This window comes from Ptiloglossa arizonensis, chromosome 10 (genome assembly GCF_051014685.1).
Source record: "Ptiloglossa arizonensis isolate GNS036 chromosome 10, iyPtiAriz1_principal, whole genome shotgun sequence".
Classification (NCBI taxonomy): Eukaryota; Metazoa; Arthropoda; class Insecta; order Hymenoptera; family Colletidae; genus Ptiloglossa; species Ptiloglossa arizonensis.
The window spans coordinates 15,567,832-15,580,897 of NC_135057.1; the positions used below are offsets into that span (position 1 = coordinate 15,567,832).

Below are 13,066 nucleotides of genomic sequence, written 5' to 3' on the forward strand. Positions count from 1 at the left end.
ATTGGATAATTTTAGAAAAGATAGACATGGAAGAAATACTGGTTTATGACTTTTGCTTTAATATAATACAAGAACAAATACGGAATTCCGCTTGAACTAAATATAGAATTCCAAGCACGGGTTGTTTGAGTATCTCCACAGAATATAGCGCAGAACCTGTTACGATCAATAGATGCCAGATTCGGCTGTTTTCGACATGTTCCGTTAAGTTCCCCTACTATATTCGTTCTCGTCGGCTTCCAACCATTCTTGTCACGCCTTGTTCACGTATGTTTTCCCTATCAAACCGGTTATTTCAGATACGCGGGATTGGTGTACGCTTTTCCATGGGAAAAGCTGTACTCTGAAAAGCTTTGACATGACTTCAATGTTAAGCCTCAATTACTTTTCTCTTTCATGAAATGTCACGTGTAATCTGGAGAAAAATAAACTTCAAGTATAAAATATGCATTGTATTTTCAAGGTTGTGTTGCATAATTTGCAATGCAATTTAAATAAAATACAATGTGTTGTAAACGAAAAAATCTTCAGATAATAATAAAAAATATACATATACATATGTTTATGGTATTTTATCATTATAGTTTTTATAGTGAACGTAAAATGATATGATATCTTGAAATATATCTATGAATGTGTGCATGTATTTTTTAAAATTATTAGAACACGCACTCGGATAATTTCAATGAAAATGAACGAGGATTATATGGCATCACCATGATTTAGAGAACCGGAAAAACCCCCACGAATTATGGATGTAAATTGTCGCAGCTGCAACAGCATTTAGGTACAATGGATGACAGGTGGCAATTGGATAGTAACGTTGACGATTCTGTTGGAGAATTGTATGGACTGAGATATTCCGTGGAACATTGGAGGGATAGAAAAGAGAATGCGGGAGGAAAAACAAGAAAGCAGAAGTTAGAGAAAGTGAACAATAAAGAAAAACAAAGCAAGAGAATTAGTTAGCTGGAAAGGGAAAGAAAGAGATGCTCGATTAGTAGGGAATGGAAGAAATATTAGAATGAAAAGGAGAGCGAGAGAGACAAAAGAGTTTTACGACGATGTTCGAGTTGCGCCTGCGTCGGCAGTACTTGCTATGAGCGGATTGGTTCCCTACTCATACTTGAGTGCGAGTTAGGTTGACTTAATTTCAATTCGGGCTCCTTCTCTACTTCCCCCTTCTCCTTGAGCTCCAGCATACATCTCGGTCGGTCCCTTTTGTATTTGTTGGGCTTTGCTCGAAGGGCATACGCGATGGCGCAATAACGCTTACCGTGTATATCCTGCATAACTAGGGGCGTACAGCCGGAGTGAACCCTTTGATCTTTGATAAAGGAGATGCAGCAGTGGAAGTAAAGAGTTCGAGAAAGACAACACAAGAGAGAGAGGGGAGAGGAAGTGGATAATGGTGGTAATGGTAGTGCAGCGGAGAAGTTAGATACGAAGAAACGGAGCGACGGGAACAGAAGAGAGGAGAGGGAAGCCCAGCGTTTGCAGCGATCGGCGCACGCTACCCCGCGCGCGCGCGCGCGTCCTTACAAAACAACGCATCTGAACACTCTGAACCCGTCGCTGAACGCGCCTCAACAGTTCGGCACGAATTCACACTGAGTTGATTATCCTGTCCGACGCGCGGGTTTCATCGCGGCGCCGCCATATTGGCGGCTCGATATAACACGTACTAATAATAAGTTCAGATTGGGTACGGTAGGCATCGCAGTTGACGCGCCGATTTTATATTCGTTGAATGTCGCTACAACAAATGTGCCATAAACAGCGCAGTGATCATGTCATAACAATTGGCAGCCATACTTAATTCATAATGCAAGAAACCCGGGAGAAACAGCATTGTCTAATAACGATAGAACTATATACATGTTTATTCTCTTTTTTCAATTTCATATAAGTCGAATGAGTCTGTGACTTTGATTTTTAAATTTGAACAATAAATGTATATTGACGTCGTGTCACGGTAGTTGCTGATCATCGGAAGTAAACTTGATGTTGTTTTTACTTACACAGTTAACATAATGAAGTTTGACGCATGTTGAAAGTTTACCTCGCGATTGTTTAATTGACCTTATTTCCATTTAACACTTCGCCATCAATCGTAAATATTAACAAATAGTTCTCGAGAAATTCGAACGAAGTACATAGTACGTTTTATGACAAATTGATTTTGAGAAATTTTGATTATTTTCCGAGTGATTAAAAGATATTATAATCGTGTTAAACATGTGAACTATTAATTACTACAATGGATTACTCCATGTGCATCGGTAAACATTTCCGCCGCGTTTGCCAGTGAACAATAGTTTAAGTCAAGATAAATCTTTGTTGATGACCTTGTAATAATTTGCATTGTTGATAACAATGCCTGTAAGTATGACAAAATATTAAATTAAGGACAGCAGTCTTAATATTGTCATTAGTAAATAAATCATATTTAAATTATATCATGATAAAAATAAAACAATAATTTTATTCATAGATTGGAAATGAACAGTCCATTGGATCAAGACATTGAGGAATTTAGATTTACTGAGCAAAGGAACATTTGTAAGGACAATACAAAAGTGGACGATTTACAAAAATTTGGTATGTTCTTTTCCAAGATATTGGTTGCGGTGTATGATGAAACAAATTATGTGCAGAAATCAATTGATGTAACACTCATAACAGATGGTATTAAAGTTTAGTATAATTTTAACAAATAACTTCCTTGAAATTGAAAAAAATCTTCTATCCTTGTTTGATCAGATATAACACTGTTTTACTAATCTGCAATTTTTTGTTTATCTCTATAAACTTGTCGAAGGATTCTTCTATATAATTCTTCTACTCATTGTTTTAAAGGAATGCAAATGCAATGCTTTATACTTTATTTTAAGAAGTGAATTTTTAAGTATATTGTTTAACTTATATACAGAAAGTAATAGGTTTTAAACAAAGTAAGGCTCATAATCAGAACAACACTTTATTCAAATTTATGTATACATTTATAATAAGGAATTTTGTTTTCATTTTATTTTTATAAGCATTTATTCAAATTTTGATACTTTAGTATACCTAATGAAAGGTTAGGAAACGTTTAATGAATGACACGAAACATTATAAAAAAACTTGTTATAAGTTTACTGATATTGAATGTGACACACGTAACTTACGTTTCTGTTTAGTTCTAATAGAATAGAAGTTTAAATCTTTCTATTTGCAAAATTTAAACAATACCGCGTTTTACTGTATCGTAAAGAGTATTTTCATTTTTTTCTTGCCTAATCAATCACTAATATTTCACTGGTATCTTCGTTTAAATATAATTTACATCAGTTAACATGATCGTTTACGACCGTTAAAAGGCAGTTTATGGACGTTCGCAATACTATGACGTGAAATATGTTTTGATACGAGCTACATTGTGGCGGGAATTTTGCAGAAATATGAAACGAGCCAATGATATTCGTTCTTTAGGTAATATCGATTGGAGAGTCCCGTTTTCAATTCTCGGCAAAAGTAAGAGCAATTATCTCGCTTGCGCTAGGTTGTCTGTTGCTGCAACCATTTTGCATGAACCTGCGTTGCTGCATATACATCGGCATCGATTGTTTACATCCGTTGTAACACGGGGAACGCGCGTTGATATGCGGAGTGAACCTCTGAAATAAGAAACGTGATGGATATTATTGATGTGTAACTTTCACACACGTTTATAGGCAATAAAATCAGTTTAATCGATTTGACAGAAGTCACGAAAGCGCGGCAAATTATCAAGTTGACGTTTTTCTTTACAGATTTTTACTTGAGAAGGTGGTTAGATGTTTAATCTTATTGTTAGCTATTTGTTTTTAAATATGAAACAACATTTTTATAAAATAATACTAATATATTGTAACAATGCAATGGATATGGTGTAAATTTGTTATAATTTTTTGGATACGTTTCATTTCAGGTGAACAAATAGACGATCAAAATTCGATATTTACTTTACCATCTACATTACTGAATTGTGAAATTTGTGGGGAACAGTTTGTATCGAAAAAACAATTACGTTGTCACATACATACTCATTTAGGAAGAGCGCGTATAGTTCTGAGAAGGATTACAAATCTAAAAGCTATAAAGAAGAAACATAGCAACACGTATTGGTTAGATCCTGAAAAGAAGGGTTCTTTGAAATTAACATTAAAGAAACAGAGTTTTTCTGATCCACTTAAACTTAAGCTTAAAAAGTCATCCGAGTCAGAAGATTTTACTGTTGTAAACACCAATATTAATCTGGGTACAGAGAACTATCGTCAAGGAGACGTGGCTGGGGCAAAGGAGAATGATCAAAGACATGACAATGATACAGAAAATTCAATCGATCAACCATTTGAAAACGTGATGGTAGAGCAACAGGTATGATTTGGTAATCGGTATAACAAATATATATTGGTGCTACCTTACAAAAGGTATTGTTAATAGGATGAATATGGGAACATTAAATTCAATACTGATGATCATAATCCATTGGAAGAAAATGACAGACCATCCATAGATGTAAATGAAGGTGATTCTGGTGTAGGGAGTGATATGGCAAATCCATCTGAAAAGGAAGATCAAAATGTTGATGATTTACAAAGTACGGACCATTATGATAATTCAGATAAAAGGCTTTCTGAGGCGGAAGATCACGAAGAGTCAGATGCATTGGAAGCAACATGTCGAGAAACAATTGAAAACTTGAAGAAGCTTGGTGAACAATCTGGGTAATACTGTGTAATACAGTAAATCCTCAGATAAAATATGACTTACTATAATGTGCTGCTTAATTTTTCAGATCTAGATCTATGAGTCAATTAATTGACAATTCAGGAATTGAAGAGGATGATGATAGAGAACATGAATCCAACATGATACATGATTTAGAGGAGAATCCAGCTATTAGTATTATTTCAAAGTCTTCTACATTTTCAAATCACCCAGCAGATTGTACAACATCATGTGAAGATGAAGTTAAACCTGATGAATCAACAGAAGGGACAACAGGCTTCAATTGGAATCAACTATCTACTAACTTGTCTAATAAAAATAATGCAAATTCCAAAGAAAATGAAGAACAGCCTGAACATAGGGGTGACAATAATATAGAAAGTGCTGGATCCCTTTTACAAAACTTGATTGAACATCAACGACATAATCAAAATGACACATTAGCAAATAATTTACCATCAGAAACAGAATATGTTTCACTTGAAAAATTGGCTGAAACTGTTAGTACCTGTCGCGTTTGTAATGAGAAATTTAAAGATATTGCTCATTTGGATGAGCATCGAAGTAAAGCTGGCCATTATCAATGCAATATTCCAGAATGTATTAATCTTATTTTTCATTCACCATTGGAAGTTTCTATGCATAAAGCTCAAATGCATGGAACTCCTCTTTCTCCAAGTGTGAGCCAGTTATCCCCTCATTTAAATACGAATTCGCCTCATTTGAATCAGAATTCACCCCAATTAAGTCAGGCATCACCTCAATTAAATACACATTCTCCTCATGCAGTATCAATGGAATCTCCAAACACACCGAATTCGCAGCAAATAAATAGGAATTCTCCTTTAACTTCTCCACATCAAACGAATTCTCCTACATATAATGCAGTAGCCAGTGCTGGACAACAGATAATACCACCTGTTAATTTTGAACAATTACCTGCACCCGTTCAACAATTAGCTCAACAAGTACAACGTATGCCACTTCCACAAACGCAAATGACACCAAGTCTTCCACCAGGTGCTAACACAATGATTCCTGGACCAAATTATTTTGTACAACCACCAGGAAGGCCACCACTGTACAGAGTTCCTGGTCCACAGGGCATGCATTATCCTCCTCATATAGCACATTTGTATCCACAATATGGACCAGGTCCGTATCCGCAAATGGCTGCACCACCACAAATGCATCCTCAATTGTCTCAACAAATTTCACGTGGAAGGTATCCTACTGTTGCACAAAGTAGTCGGCAAGTACCATTATAATCCATGAAAATGTTTAGAGAGTTTGTAAGAAAAATCCAATTAGAATTTAGTGAAATCATGTACTACAGTGGTGCTTCTCTAACGATAACGGGATCAGGACCCAAGCATGACAGTTAGAGAGGAAAGTAAGTATTTCAAGAAGACTCCGTTGTTATTTATCTTGTATGTTTCGAGAGCGAGATCTTAAAAAAATTCTACGCACGCTGTACGATGTGCTACAATTAATGTTGTAATAGATGACGACTCTAGTCGTTCTTCTGTTGCTGCGAATATTTTTGGGGCGATGATTATGCGTTAGTTAAAGATGCATCACTGTATTACTGTATACAAAAGAATTGTTGGTTTTTTTCTAGATAAACTATTAAGCAGTTTAATTTGCATCTACATATTTATAGGGCACCGCGTGTTCCACAGACTGGACCATCACCGCGGCAACGCATGAAACGTCCTATGCAGCAACCGATGCAAGTGCAACAACAGAATAATTCTGCTATGAAACAACGACGAATGGATGTTTTATTGCCAGATAGAAACGAAGACGCGGATTGTCATGTTATCGCGCAACAAAAAAGAAATGACGGCGTGCCCGTTATACAAAATGTTCAAGGCGCTACTACCCAACAGACGAATAGAAATGATTCTACTATACATCTCACGGATTCCATAACGCTTAGCGTACGACAACCAGGTAATTTTAAGACTTGTTCAGACATTTTTTTAAAATTTACATTACATGTATACATTGGTTTATTAATGTTATTCGAACCTCTTCTAAGAATTAGTTCCATTTTTGTATAATTTTTATAATTTTCATAAATTTACTTGTTTTTATTTGTATTCATTTTCTCCTAATCTATTTATTTGAAAAATATGAAAAAGAAATTTAAATGACTATTTGCGGAAGAGGTATGCGGTAAGAATAAAAAGACATATTTTACTAATCTAAAGGTTCCGCTCCAGCTCAAGTGCAGAACACATCAGGTACTGGCGGCAAGAAGTCTGATGCAAAGGCTGTGGCTAATGTACTGGCAGCCAGAGGTATTACTGTTACTCCAGCAGCAAATAAAAATAAAACAAGCGAACAAAACAAACAGCAGATACTTTCACAGCAACAGAGGACTATGCCTTCACAGCAGCCTTTAAATGTTACAGCGCTCAATCTGAATTCTGCTATTTCTATCATACCAGCTAGTTCGCAAAAAAAGCAACAGGAACAAAGTCAGTTTGCCATTCCTCAGAATAAACAAAACAAAACAGCTGTAAATGAAGTGGAACGACCACCGAGACCACCTACTGTCGATTTAACGCAAGACGGTCCACCGCAAATACCAGTGGTCAGACGTGGAAGACCTCCACGGTAAGATGTATTAGAGAAGAACTCTGTTGTTATTTTGTATTTACGGTAACCCAAAATATTGTTTACTATTGCAGAGCATTGCTCACTTGTCAAGTGTGCGACAAAAATTTCCAGAATCAAGAATTGTTAACACAACATATGGCTACTCATCGTGCGCCAAGTAAACTACTTCACAAGTAAGTTGACGGAAGGTTTTCCACGTGACAATTACAATACTAACACACGATAATCTTTGTTTGCCAGGTGCAATCTTTGTCCTGCTCAATATCCAACAGCTCAGGCGCTGATAACGCACAAACAAGCGTATCACAAAGAAGTTGATACCGTAGCACAAAATGGTGGTGCAGAATTAGCATTACCGGTAGTAGATTTAAAATCTCCTCATGCGTTGAATCGTTTGTCAAATCTCGGTATACAAAGCTACATACCGTTGGCGCAGCTTAGCGCTCAAACCGGCGGTTATTTCGGACTACCGATAATTACGATAGACGGTGCAAGGAATCCTAATACTTTTAATTTAGGTGCACTTGGTGCTACATCTATTCTAAGTCTGGGTCCTCTTAAACATTTGTCAAACAGGTAACTGTGGACGATTCTACACACGGCCTACGTTTCCGTGCAATTCTTTAACTATCTTTATACATTTCGTTAGTAAGTATTTCTTTGTACGAGTATCGCTGTATTGCCTGTTTATCATGACGGGTTTTTCTTTTAGATGAAGTAAACAATGCAAATTTGTATTTCCTTTTCTTTTTTTATTACTTTGGACGTCTTTATTTTTCTGTTGAGTTAACAAAACCTTCTATTAGTTCATTATAGTCTTAAAGCAATACAGTATTTGTATCGAGGGTTAAAGAGGCGTTCATGTTATTTTAGAATAATATAGAAGAAGATTTGAGATGTGCAATCATTATGAGAAGATAGTATATATATATAAATATATATATAAATATATATAAATATATATGTGTACATGTCATATATCATTATAAAAAAAGTTTTTAATACGCGATTCGATACGCGCGTGAATCATCGTCACTGCTAGTATATTTTTTTTAATAAAGACATCGAATAAAAAAACTTACCGCACTGTATTTTTCGGAAATAATTTTTTGAAGATACACGCTGCACAGATAAACTAGTGTTCCAAGAAGTTGTACCACGTTTCCATTAATGTTTGAGGAGTCATACGTGTATCCTTCGATCTGCAGAGATATGCAAATATATGAAACGATATTAGAAAACTGGAAATTCATTAAATTTTTAGACATATAAGTGATTTCATTTGTTTTACGAACATGAAAATAGTATTTTTTTGAATTACTATAATACATAATATATTTCTTTTCGTTGCTGACATTGGGAACACCAAATGTACACACGTAAATACGCATACTGCAGTGAGAGTTACTAACGTACCTAATCAATAGATTTGTTCTGTTAAGGAAGAAGGAAAAAGATATAATATATCCTGGATATTTGAAAAGATTTTTCTGTACAGTAAATAATCATATTATTATGCAGTGTTGCTAAATCACGTCCGTTTTTCGAATGAAAGAATATAATTATAAATGATAAAACGAGCAGAGTTAATACAGAGATACAGCTATAAGGTAAAGTGTTAATTATTTTTCGTTGAACAGTTTTCTTTCGCAATTCAACTAAAAATTGCCGAAATGCACTATCGGTTGTAAATATATTTTGTAAGAAGAGAAAAAGAAGATAGTTGTGTAAGTGATACTTAAGGCAGCCACAATGTTAAGTATAATTCTCATGATATCACACGAGTTCTTTATTTATTATCATTCCTGTTGAACCATTGCTGTCTGTAAATAATTATCATTTTTTGTGTACTGTGTACATTTTAAAATAAGCAATCCGTTCCGTTTAAATTATGGAGTACGAAAACGGTTACTAAACGCGCAAGAACTGATTTAAAATAACGATGTTGTATATATTTGTATGATAATAAAAAAAAAACATTGAATTATATGAAAATTTCAGTGAAATTCAGTTAGTTACGTAGTTAATAATAGGGCATTATATTGTTCTTCGTTTATAACAAAATTTCGTACATTTAAATAATTTGATTATTAAATACTGTAGTATAGTATTCTTTCGGATTGATTGTTAGTTTTTTTCGAAGAATTAGTTTTAATAACTTTAAAGGAAAAAATAAAATAAATCTTTGAAATGTTTGATACGAATGATTCAATATACATTCCTATCCATTTTTCAAACGTTATAAAATTCATATAAAGTGGCGGTTATGAAATATACTACTTTATCTATTGAAATTATTATTTCTAATTAATTAAAATTTTGCACAAAGCTTAAAAGTATTTTGACAAGTTTATTAATCAATGTAATTTTATTACTATTGATTAGCATATGCTTTCGATAAATAGCCAATACCTTTTAGATGCTTTATTGGTATCTGAGGAAATCTTATATTGTTTTACAAACTGCACCCAATAATCGAATGTACATAATAAATTATAAAAAAATTCAGACACTGAAACTTGTACTCTTTATTATTAATAGTATTTATGTCATTATCGTTTATTAAAGGAAGAGTGTATTATATTCGTATTTTAATTTTGATTTAGACTCTGTTTTTACTAAAATTTTAAACTTTAGTTTGTCACTTCCGGTATATCCGGTTAGTTCAACGCGGGATTTCATAACGTATACGCACTCAAGGAATCTGCTTCGATAGATGTAATTATAATTTTTATATTATTATATTTAATTTTATTATTTTATTGATTTTTGACCATTATTTCTCTCTCTCTCTTTCTGTTTCTTTCTATGTATATGCTAGATATTCTCTATTTATTACATATTACATATACTACAAATAATTCAATTTCTAAATTACATTTCGAATTCTATTTTACAAACGAACGTAATAGAAATAGCATATTTCAAGTTTGTATATATTTTTTAATTTTATTCGGTTACTGTCGTCTTTATTGATTAAATATGTGTATATTCTATAATGATATTTTAATAATTTTAAGTTTATATTCACTTTTCACTTTACAATAATATTTTTATTGTTGCTACAGTTTGGGGACAAGATTTGTTTTCCTATAGTATAATATATTTTTGACTATTATTTAAGTAAATAATTCAATGCGTTTTCGTTTTAAGTTATTTAGAAACTTTTAGACGTTAGGAATGAGTAAAATTCTTGTTAAAAGTGTGTTGGTATAAATTTACGCACGCGCCAATATAGTTACGAGCGTCCTGTCACCCGCCTTGTAGACATTGCGTGGAGTCTATCTTTACTGACGTTCCTATTCTCTTTTTTCATGAGGTTTATACTTATTTTAATTGAACTTTCTGGCTCTTAAAAGTCTGACGATCTTCGTATTTGTTGATAATTAAACGTGTTTTCGTGGTATTGTAACCTTTACTTGACCTATCCCATCATTAATTTGATGATTTATCTTACTTTTTCATACCATTCATTGTCATTTTTAGATTATTATCACGAATATTTGTGTTTTTTTGTTACAGATACTTCATTCATATTAGTTTGAAGCTTTCGGTATGAGTGCTACTTTGAGTTCAAGGGCTGAACAATATTTCTATAGTATAAACCCTTTGGCGCAAAGAATAGGAGAAGATATTACTGCTACAAAGGAAGCCTATGAGGGTCTGTGGAATACATTAAGTACAGCAGAGCGAAATCAAGCCATCAACGAAACTATAATTCAACCAGAAGTAGCATTGAAGTATACTTTCAAGAAGGTTGAACTTACTAAAGAGCTTCCAGAATGGTATCCGAAACTACGCATTCAGACTGGTATGAAATATGTCATCGACGAGACTGGTTCTGTAAGTATATCATTAATTTTATATCAATGAATATTGTTTAGCTAATAAAGCACTTTGAACCTGTATTATTATAATAACAAAAATTCAAATATGTTTAGGTTCAAAGTACTAGCTTCTATCATTTTAGCATAGAAAATATTTATTTACTGTAATATTATAGACATTACGATGGAGAGATGAGCATTCAGCTCCATTTTCATTTATGACTCAATCGCAAATGAATCTCAGTATAATAGATTCGAACGAAGATGCAAAATCAAAATTAATAAGAGCTCAGTTTGGGGAATCGCCACATTTTTCAAGTCCAGCAAAGTCACAAAGAAACAATTCAAATTCGCTTACCGATACTTATACTTCGCCTCATCAAGTCGGTCGTTTTCAATCCGACTGTTTTTCAAGTAGTATGTTCGAGGGTGAACAGTGCAGTAGTTTGTTAAAAGGCAGTGCCGATAATGATCATTCTGAAAGTATATTTGCTAAGTTAATGAATAAGACGTCTTTACTGAAGTTACAGAACAATCTAGCAGACGATATGGAGAGTTTAGTCAGGGAAAGAGATTCAGATACCGATAAGAGTCAATCGAATACATTAGTTGTAATGTCGCGTACAAAATCAAGCGATATTAACGAGTCAACTGCATTGTTAGAGACACCTAGTTCTTATAGTAGTTTCCAATCTTCTCAATTAAATCAGGAGGAGGAGGAGAGAACTATACCAAAGACTGGTTTCGAATTTCTCGATAACTGGTAGATATATTTCAGTGAAAGCTCGATATAATTATGTTTAATCAAAGTTGATATTATAATTATTACCATAGGATTGCGTTAAAACGTATTTATACAATTTTAGTTCCTGAAATAATAATGCCATGGCGGTACAGATTATTAGTGCTTTGGATAATATATTTGCTTTTAAGATATAGTTTCGAGTACCTATATAATATTACGATCTCAGATTATAACGACTTTACAAATAATCTTGCTACGAAAAGTGTGCTGATTACAAAGTAAGCTCATATTCTACAAGAAGCAAGGTATATCACTGGAAAAGAACTATTATATAGGCAGGGGTAAAATATGTGCATATCGAACGTAGTAAGGTAGAATGTATGTAAATTCTTTGTTGCTATAACATAGAAGTGTTTGTATATAAATATTATATACAATTCTTTGACGTATGTATAATATCATATATGAAAATAATTGGAGTTATTGAAAACAGAAAGCCGATTTTGTATAAACAGTTTTATTATTTTGATAATCGTTTTATATTTGTATTTTTATTTAAACGAAATGTTTACAAGTTAATATTACGATTTTTCTTCTTAAGATAATTATTAATTATCTTTATTTAGAACTTAGAAAATTCTCAGATGTACGAAAAGTATTTAACTAAAGACTGAAGAGGCTATTTCATTTGATTACTATATTCATATTCGATACGATTCATTATTAACATATATCTCGAAGACTAGTAACAAGTTTTATACGAGCAGCTATTAAAAATATAGTCTGCATAGGATATTAGCGATAATTTCCTGGTGCATCGTAAGTATAATACATAATGTAGGTATTTTTTCTGCTCTAGAAATGATTAACGAACAAAGTAATGAAACAGGATAGGAATGTATAGGAATGTGTGTTGCCTGTGTGCAATGGGACGTGCGTTGGTGTGTTCAGTAATTAAAGCTGTCAAGTCATTTTTATTAAAAGCATGTATGTATATACACATTATACAGTATTGATGCATTTATTAATATATTGAAATACATGAATTCATGTTCTGTAGTTGCGTTCTTCAATGTGCACTCCCACATGTTTATTCCAAGGTTTACTCCTT

General features: G+C 33.3%; 2 protein-coding genes and 1 long non-coding RNA gene across 8 annotated transcripts; 2 read left to right on the forward strand and 1 right to left on the reverse strand.

The window, feature by feature from the left end:
- Positions 1–42: 42 nt before the first annotated feature.
- Positions 43–1,824, reverse strand: LOC143151901 (uncharacterized). Its single transcript, XR_012993462.1, has 2 exons — positions 1,127–1,824; positions 43–415 (listed from the first exon to the last, which is right to left on the reverse strand). It is a non-coding gene; the product is annotated as an uncharacterized LOC143151901 (long non-coding RNA).
- LOC143151898 (uncharacterized) lies at positions 917–9,367 on the forward strand. Of its 4 annotated transcripts, none has more exons than XM_076321390.1 (10): positions 917–2,382; positions 2,495–2,601; positions 3,953–4,401; positions 4,468–4,751; positions 4,823–6,007; positions 6,419–6,711; positions 6,984–7,061; positions 7,176–7,380; positions 7,455–7,556; positions 7,624–9,367. In XM_076321390.1, the coding sequence occupies exons 2-10, from the start codon at positions 2,502–2,504 to the stop codon at positions 7,961–7,963; spliced, it is 3,036 nt and encodes a 1,011-aa protein (XP_076177505.1). In that variant the 5' UTR covers positions 917–2,382; positions 2,495–2,501; the 3' UTR covers positions 7,964–9,367. The 4 variants fall into 4 exon arrangements, with proteins under 4 accessions (XP_076177505.1, XP_076177503.1, XP_076177504.1 ...); XM_076321389.1 differs by having other exon boundaries at positions 919–2,382; positions 6,972–7,061; XM_076321388.1 differs by having other exon boundaries at positions 6,984–7,380.
- A 1,266-nt stretch (positions 9,368–10,633) lies between these two features.
- LOC143151900 (uncharacterized) lies at positions 10,634–13,006 on the forward strand. 3 transcript variants are annotated; one of them, XM_076321393.1, is made up of 3 exons: positions 10,634–10,702; positions 10,906–11,226; positions 11,387–13,006. In XM_076321393.1, exons 2-3 carry the CDS (start codon positions 10,939–10,941, stop codon positions 11,975–11,977), a joined length of 879 nt encoding a protein of 292 aa, XP_076177508.1. In that variant the 5' UTR covers positions 10,634–10,702; positions 10,906–10,938; the 3' UTR covers positions 11,978–13,006. The 3 variants fall into 3 exon arrangements, with proteins under 3 accessions (XP_076177508.1, XP_076177506.1, XP_076177507.1); XM_076321391.1 differs by having other exon boundaries at positions 10,641–10,786; XM_076321392.1 differs by lacking the exon at positions 10,634–10,702 and having other exon boundaries at positions 10,800–11,226.
- The last annotated feature ends 60 nt before the right edge of the window (positions 13,007–13,066 follow it).

Excerpts from the sequence above, each read along its gene's own strand:
- LOC143151898 (XM_076321387.1), top strand. The coding sequence starts at position 2,502 with ATGAACAGTCCATTGGATCAAGACATTGAGGAATTTAGATTTACTGAG. Across the intron at positions 4,402-4,467 it reads ACGTGATGGTAGAGCAACAG|GATGAATATGGGAACATTAA; the intron begins GTATGATTTGGT and ends TATTGTTAATAG. Across the intron at positions 7,381-7,454 it reads AGACGTGGAAGACCTCCACG|AGCATTGCTCACTTGTCAAG; the intron begins GTAAGATGTATT and ends TTACTATTGCAG.
- LOC143151900 (XM_076321393.1), top strand. The coding sequence starts at position 10,939 with ATGAGTGCTACTTTGAGTTCAAGGGCTGAACAATATTTCTATAGTATA. Across the intron at positions 11,227-11,386 it reads TCATCGACGAGACTGGTTCT|ACATTACGATGGAGAGATGA; the intron begins GTAAGTATATCA and ends GTAATATTATAG.